The sequence below is a fragment of the Morone saxatilis genome, unplaced genomic scaffold, assembly GCF_004916995.1.
Source record: "Morone saxatilis isolate NCDOM2014 unplaced genomic scaffold, NCSU_SB_2.0 Contig16, whole genome shotgun sequence".
Taxonomy (NCBI): Eukaryota; Metazoa; Chordata; class Actinopteri; family Moronidae; genus Morone; species Morone saxatilis.
The window spans coordinates 2,542,059-2,550,617 of NW_023339718.1; the positions used below are offsets into that span (position 1 = coordinate 2,542,059).

At 41.7% G+C, this 8,559-nt stretch overlaps 1 protein-coding gene across 1 annotated transcript in view; it reads right to left on the reverse strand.

Annotated features, from left to right (window-relative positions):
- Positions 1-35: 35 nt before the first annotated feature.
- Positions 36-8,559, reverse strand: part of adra1aa (adrenoceptor alpha 1Aa) — a 12,575-nt gene continuing 4,051 nt past the window's right edge. The window contains exons 2-3 of the mRNA XM_035658653.1: positions 6,651-8,117; positions 36-847 (exon numbers count right to left, since the gene is read on the reverse strand). Of these exons, the coding sequence (XP_035514546.1) occupies positions 294-847; positions 6,651-7,548 (1,452 nt within the window). The 5' untranslated portion in view covers positions 7,549-8,117 and the 3' untranslated portion in view covers positions 36-293. The remainder of the gene's footprint in view (positions 848-6,650; positions 8,118-8,559) is intronic.

An 8,559-nucleotide genomic window follows, 5' to 3' on the forward strand; every position in this document is an offset into this window, starting at 1 on the left:
CAGGTGATTATACATTAATGTAAACATACCTATGAATATTATATGTAATTCCTGCCAATAGATCCTCCTAAATGTTACACACTGGACCTTTAAAGGGATCAAATATAATGGCTGCAATACCTCTTTCGATCTGAAAATCCAGGAAAAATCATACGAAAGCAGAGACTTTTACATTTTGAAGCAACCACCAATCCAACACAGTTAATCCTGAAGGTAACAGAGCAAATGGAAATATATTCTCATCTGTGACCTTGAAAGGGGAGTCATGACTAATGGATGAAGGATTATAGTTGCTATACAGGCTCTCCTTTTTCCGACAGGGACAGTTGGTGGATTTTAATGGTGGGAAGGTTTCCGACAGGAGGAGGTTGGGCGCAGTTTGACTCCTGCGGGGGAGTCCCACCTCTGAGGAAGCAGCAGCAGGTTTGGTGAAAGCGTTTACTGCAGAGTTTGGCCACTTTAGCCCTGCTCGTCTCGGCTGGTCCAGATCCGCCTGTGGGGTCTCCAGAAAAGACTCTCCACTCCCTGCTGTCCCTAGAGGAAGGGGTTCTGGACAGGGCTATAGAGGAGGAAGGGCTGAGCCGACAGGGAGCCCCCCTGCTGTCCAGGCCCAGATTGAGGGGCTGGCTGTGACCCTGAGTTTGACTCTGAACTGCATTCAGATGGTGGTGGTTTGATCTTGGAGTCATTCTTAGACAGTGAACTCCGAGTAAACTCTGGAAAGCTTTTTTAAACTCCTGGTTGGAGCAAGGGTAGATGATGGGGTTGATGCAGCTGTTGAAGTAACCGAGCCAGAAGGTGATCTTGAAGACAGTGTCTGAAGGTCTGTAAGCAGGGAATATGGAGCCTGTAGAGACATTAGACACACAAGGGTAACATTACAACAGAAGGAACGGCAAAACCTTCTTGATTTCTTGTCTGTAATGAGCTTGATTTATTAGAAAACAGTCTACTGCCACACTAGCAGAGGTAGCAAAAGTAAGACATATTTTTTACTCAAGTGGAAATACAGATACGTGTGTAAAACAATACTCCAGTAAAAGTCGAATTACTGATTCAGCTTCTTTGCTCAAATAAAAGTGAAAAAGTACAAGCTCTGAAATGTGCTCAAAGTATAAAGTCTCGGTTTGAGCTGTTTCTGTGCAGAGCTAACTAAAACTTTAGGTTGAGTCTTCCTCATTTGTCTGCTTTGTCTTGTTACATAGTTTTTGTAATGCTGCTTCTGTCGTGCGTGATATGCACTGGTCTTGATGCTGGGAAGGCGTGAAATGATGCAAAAACTTGCAATAAAAATCAATAATTCCCTTCAAACGCATTAAAACTAAAGTAACAAGCCTGTTTTTAAAATACAAGGAGAAGAAAGTGCAGATATTTGTGTAAAAATGTTGGTGGTAAAAGTAAAAAGTTGTGATAAACTAAAGTCCAGATACCCGAAAAGACTACTTTAGTACGGTAACAAAGTACTTCATTACTTCTCACCTCTGCATACTAGTCCTAACTTGTTTAATTTTTCTTAATGAAGATGTCCTAACCTGCTCTGTGCCGCTCTGGTTGTATTTTTGCAAACTTGTTTCACCTCAAACCTGTCAGCAACTAGTCAGCAGTCCATATGTGCATATTAGAGAAGTTTGTTTTCTCCCAGAAATGGCAAGAGACTAATTTATGAGGTTGAAAATGAAAATCTTAAATTATACACAGAACCCTTTACATAAGGATAACCTCAAAAGGGCAAGGTTTGGAAGGAAACTAGGGAGCTGTTTGGAGTTACAAGTAAGAAAGTCATCCAGTTATAAAGAAACAAGGCTGAGAATGCTAACATGCTGATGATTCTGCAGGTAGTTTTTTCCAGGTTCCCTTTGGTTTAGCCTGTGGGCATGCGTGCGTGTGAACACTTGTTAATTAGTGAAACAAAAGTACACTACAGGTGTCTGGATGGGACTGTCATTAGTTTGGCATCCTCTAGCGTATCTGGAGCAAATTTAACAGCAATCTAATCAAAAGTTGTCAAGATGTTTAACTCTAAACCCCCAATGTCAATCTAATGGTGGTGCTGGAGTAAAAGTCAAGGGATCGCCAAAGTCACTGGAACTTCTGGGGAACATGAATGTCTGTACAAAATGTTGTGTCAATCCACCCAGTAACTGTCAATTTGTTTCACAGAATAAGTGACATCCTGCTGGTGTTAGAAAATAAGTGCTTAGGAAACATCCTCTGAGAAACACGAATACAACGAATTTCATGTCAATCCAAACCGCCAGCATTGCTAAAATCATTTAGCATACATGTTTAGAGCTGCATCCATTACTCCATCACTTGTTCCATCTGTTGCAAAGGTTGTATTTATCTGAAAATGACTCTGATCTGCATCTACGGAGAGAAACGTATGATTGCTCTCATTTACATCCACTTGAGACAATATATTTTTAATTGTTTTATCCACTTTCCACTAATAAAAAAGCTCACTGCTCGCCATCAAGGTCAAGTATTTTATTATAATTGCTGTCATAAATAGTGCTGCTTTTGATTAGAGGAAACATTCGCAGCAGTGAGCGTGAGTGGGATCCTTAATGAAGACCCAGATAAAATAGCCTAAGAGGCACATTACATGCAGGTGACTCTTCACACATCCAGTGACTGCCAGTGAAACATTAAAAAAATTAAATGGCTGACTTTCTCCGGTGGCTGCAGTATCTATCTATCAACTATCTTCAGGGGGAGAAGCTGTCTTGTGAAATGCTTTATTGGGCGAGCTCTTGCAGACAGTTAAACGTGGGCTGTCGAAAAATGAGCTCGTGATATAGAGGGGGGATAGAAAAAAAAGAGATGGAGAGGGTTTGAGAGCAAATTATTTGTGTCTGGCTCTGCAGCTCATACATTTTATCCACAGCTGTGCCAAAAAGAACAATTCTATTATTGCCGGTACCCTTGATGGAGTCATTTTTTGAATGAAAAAAGAGGGGTACTGCAGCTGTTTGAAAAATGTATTGTTGTCCAAAATCAATGAAACATCACCGGCTGTTGTTACGGGAAAACTTCCAATTGCCATGAAGCATGAAAACATGCTTCGGATTGGCAAAATTCGACGACACTTTGGCTTATGAACTCCTTCAAAAACTGTTGCATGACCTGCAAAATGGTGGTCAGACTGAAAATAAGATACGTTTTTGAGACAAACTGTTGCCGTTTGTTGGGAGATATAAAAAGACAGAAAGAAAGAAAGAAAGAAAGGAAGAAAGGGGGGGAGGAGAGGGGGGTTATTTCTCGCCCACATTAATAGCAAGCATTGTACCTATACAAAAGCTACCAATGAGTGAAACATGACTTTCACTGTCACAGATATCCTTGAACCTAGTTCAGGCAAATTGATTTTAAAGCAGAATTAAATCATTTTTGGCCACTTGGGGGAGGCAGGTCAAGCTGAAAACCCTATGATCTGACTCCTCAGTCTATTGCGCTATATCTTTTAACCCCGTACGACCCTGCTTGGACTTTGAGATCCTCTGGCAGGGGTCTTTTTATCTGTTCCAGACTCTCAGTTGAAGACTGAGGAGGACAGAGCTTTTGAAATAAGAGCCCAGAGGCTCTGGAACATCCTGCCCGAGGACACACAACAGACTGAGTCAGCAACTTCTTTCAAATCTAAACTGAAAATGTACTTTCATTGTCTTCCCTGATTTTATCTAAATCAGTTTTTTATAATGGTTTATAGGTTTTGAAGTTTTAATTCTTTATCTGGTTTGTTTTAATATTATTCTTTTATTGCTGTGTTTTATGCATTATTTAAAGCACTTTGTAACTAACTCAGTCATATTGTTATTATTACATGGAGATAGCATATTCTCAACTAATAAAGTTGTTGTGGTGGACATATTAGCAAACAGTTGCCTATTGACACATCCTTCAGCCACAGAGCAACATTAGCATTAATCTGGAGTATTTCTGTAAATGTAAGCAGACTTCTTGAGAAACATTTCAGATAATTTAGCAGTTAAATGTTCCAATATGATCGCCAGCTAACTTTGTCTGTCAGCTGTTTAGTGCTACACATGTTGCTTACTGTGGGTTTTTAAAGCTTTTTGGTGAAAACAGTGTTTATGAGATTGGTGAGTGTGAATCAAAACCAAAACAATAATCTGATAGATGCTAAAAAGATTATAGAGCTGAGAATTGCAGAGTTGGGTGATTATTATTTGTGGATTCGTCTGTAGAACTGACCCCTTTCACATTACACAAAGTAATTTGATCAGTTGTCCATGTAAAAATGTTGATTAGTGCAGCTTTAAAGAGAAGCTTACCACATTGAAAATCCTATTTTTGTTATCCTGCTGGAGTGTAACTTCTGCTGTGATGTAGAGGTGTACTCCAAGGTGCGTCACACCCAGACTTAAACTGTTCAACCAGAAAGGGGTACTGAAACAACCTGGTATAAAAAAACACTCTTTAAACCTTCTACAGTGTGTAGTAGAATCTCAGTTTGAAGGACCAGTGTGCACAAATTAGTGGAAGTTTCCGATTGCAACTAACTGAACACCACTGGCGTCTGTATTTGACGACCTGCAAAACTCGCAGAAACGAAAAAAGGCCCTATCTACAACCAGTGTTGGTCTTTTCTGGGCTATTAAACATGGCAGTTCAACATGGCTGAATCCAGGTGTCTGAGAATAAAAATGCTGAATTTTAAGGTAAGGAAAACTCAAGGATTGTATTCTATCCAGGTGATTATACTCTAATGAAAACATTTGAGTATTATATTAAACTTTTGCCAATGGAGCCTCCTAAATGTCCTCCTAAAGCAGAAATTTGAGGGAAAAGTGGAAGAAACAGGTCCAGGGGGACCAAAAACGGGGACATTGGACCTCATGGTTAACCACTATAGGCCACAGTTAATGAAGTTATCTTTTAAATTAACAATGGCTTGCTTTACACTTCCTTACAGTCCCTCAGAAGGACTTCCGTAATGTCAAGGAGGGAGAAAAATCCCCCAAATAAATAGAACTGAAACAATGAGCAGATTTTTGACATGATCAAATTCCCACAATTTATTGGTGGCAAAATAATGTTCACTCCAATAAATACAATCAAACAATCACAAGTTATCCAGATCTACATGTCAAAATGAGACCATTGCCTGATGATTCACTGATAAATTTATCATTGTCCACAGACTTATGTGGCAGCGGTATGCAGCCTGACGCCAGCATTAGTAAGGGAGCGTTGGTAAGCTGAGGCTTTTCCTCATTTCCCAGTCAGGAACGGCCTTCAGCCAAATGGTAACAGCTATATTTACAAGCATGAGAGCATGGAATAAATAAAAAAAACCCTGAGGGGATTTGTGAGGGCTTTGCCATATCTCATATCTACTTGGTTCAGATTTCCTTCTCACACTGACACCAGCACGTGTACAGTAGTGCATGCATAGTCGGCAAGTCGTGTGATTTCCCTTCAAGCTTGCCATCATGAGGCTGAGTGTTTCTCTAAGGGAACATAACATGAGGTCTGACACCGATGTGATGGCTTTATCTGTCATTCCTGGACTGGCATTGTGATTAAACGAGTCATGGACACAAGGGAGAGAGAAAGGAGCAGAGAGAGAAATGGCTTTACACTTCATTGAAGGATGTGTGTTTGGAATATACGTTGGTCTGAAAGTCTGTGCTTTTGTTTACAGACGGGGAAGCACCGAAGGCTGTTGGAGATCTAAAAGATTTATAGAGCCTATTTATAGAGTGTCTACCTGGCCGAGTCAAAGCATTTACTACGCTGCTCGAGAGGCCACTAGGCTCGTCTGAATGATAGTAACTTCAGTGTGCTGCCACTGAGGAGCAATTCAATTAACATGATCAAACTATTGAAGCACTTAAAAACCTGGCAATCGATGAATGGATCGTTCAGATGAATTAATGCAAGTTAAATGGCTTTCTAAAAGTGGTCTGACTAACATGTGTGAATGCAGGTGATCAAATATATGGACCTGTTTTTAAGTTGTGAAAGCTTGTTGATTAAAAAGTTAAAAGGCAGGTCATTAACCATCCTGTGCATCACTAAAACTTTTTCCATTGGTGGAATTTAATGCACTTAATGGTGGGCCATGGGCCAAAAGCAAACATTGCCTTCCCTTCCCTCTTCCCCCATTCCCTTAATTGCCCCGACCTAAGTTCCCCCCTTTGCTCTGTGCCCCAGTATCAGTTGAGCAAGCTTCGGCCAACTTTACGCTAGGCCCATATATTGAAAGACAACCAAATTTTGTAGATGTTTAGAAGATAAAAGCGTAGCGTTATTGGAGCATAGAGCAAAAAGGGGCGTGGCTTAGGAAGAGCTGATTGATTGATTTCCTGCGTAGTGTCACTCATCCCATTGTGCTCATATGAAAAATAATTGATAAGGGACCCATATATTTAAACAGTAGCCTAAATGATATTATAATTTTTTTAATTTGATTTTTTAAATATTTTTTTAAGCTAAACATGTGGCCGGCCAAATTGTATCTTATGGTGGGCACAGGCTTCACTTTGGGCAGCCCTGGTTTACATAGCACTGAGTTGATTTCATTCACAATTATTGATTTGCTCAGACAAATGCTACAGAGGTCTTGGACATCATCTGGCTGCAAAATTAATAATCACATACAAGATAAACATTATAATACTCACCGATAGGTAGCACCAGGAAAAAGGGCAGCCAGCACAAGATAAAGCAGCCGACCACGATGCCCAAGGTCTTGGCGGCCTTCTTCTCACGTGAGAACTTGAGCAGTCGCAGAGCGAAATGTGTGCGGCTGCGAAGGGCTTCGTCCTCTGATACAGTTGTGTTGCCTCTGTGTATCCTGAGTATCACCCGCTCTGAATCTGACTTCTCTGTCTTGTGGCCCTCCCTCAAGCCCTGGCTCTCTCTGTGTGCGACCACATAAACCCGGCAGTACATGGCCAGTATGATGGCCAGAGGGAGGTAGAAGGAGCCCACAGCAGAGAAGATAGCGTAGCCTGGCTCCTCTGTGATCTTGCAGATGGACTCGTCCTCAGGTGGTGGCTCTTTCCAGCCAAACAGAGGTCCAATAGATATGATGACGGACAGCACCCACAGCAGCATCACTGCCAGCAGCGCCCTGCGTTTTGTCATTATAGTTGGGTAACGCAGAGGGTAACTGACTCCAATGTAGCGGTCAACAGAGATCACACAGAGGCTCATGATGGAGGCAGTGCAGCAGAGCACATCTACAGCTGCCCAAACATTGCAAAAAACCCGTCCAAACACCCAACGATCCACAATCTCAAAAATGGCAGAGAAGGGTAGTACAGTGGAGCTCAGCAGCAAGTCTGCCACCGCCAGATTAACTATAAAATAATGTGTGACTGTCCGCAGGTGTCGATGGCAAACCACTGAGAGGATTACCAGGATGTTTCCCACAATTCCAAACACAATTAATATACCAAGCACCAGGCCCAACACCACAGCCTTAACTACGTTGAGTTCAGGGACTAGTACCTGGCTGCAGTTGGAACAGTTCTGTGTCAGAGGAGCTGGGGTCATATTGTTCAACACAGGAACCATCTGTTCCAACACTTAGCTGATGCCCGACACTGTCCTGTGCAGCAAAGGTAGACTGAAACACACTATTTAAGTTCACTACAGGAGAAAAGGGACATCAGGGCATTCTCATAAAAGCCATTAGAGTAATGATCACATTAACTCTGTCTTGTCAAAACATAATTTGAATGATGATGCCTCGAGCAAATGAGCCATTACGTTGGCAAAGCATCAAGAAAAACTACAGGATGCATGCAGAAACACAGAGAGAGAAGTGTAATGAATGCAGACGAAACCTACTGCGCTGAGATCAGGTAATCCATCTTGAAAATGTTACCGATGTTAAAACTGACTGTTATTATGCAGCTGGTACAAAAACACTGTCAGAAATGCATTAAAGATGGGGCAGAAAGGTGGGTGCACACATCGAGAAAAGAATCTTTGCATGTTCTCTCAACCAAAAAATGCAGTTTGCGAAGCCACTTTTCTGGGTAAGACGGTGGGCGAGTACTAGTCCAGGCTCTTCCTGTTCAGTGCAGGGGCAGATTCAGCTTCAACACAGCAACAGGATTCTGCAACAGTATCCAGGCCCCCTATTAAAAAGAGAGACAGGAGAATCTGCTTTGAGAGAAGTGGCACATCCATCACATACAGTAAAAAACAAAAACATTCATCTTTGTTTTCTCTGTTGTTTCAGGGTTGGTTTTTTTTTTTCTTTTCCATGTTGCCCGCGGCTCTGATCTATCAAGACGAGTGGGCGAGAGACAATGTCTGAGCCACAGTTGCTGTCAGACCAATGTGACCATCTCGCGCTTATTGACTAAACACAATGTGAGGTTGAGGAATAAAGAAACTGATATCAGGACTGATCAGCTGCCTCTTTCACTGAATGGTCTGGGAAAACATCACACAATTAAAAATCAGGAGCACCAATAGTTTGTCCTAGTGTGTATTTTATTGCCATTTTGTGACGCAAATATGATCTTCAACTGACCTCCACAAGCCTTATCTTGCTCTTAATCCCCCCCCCCCCCC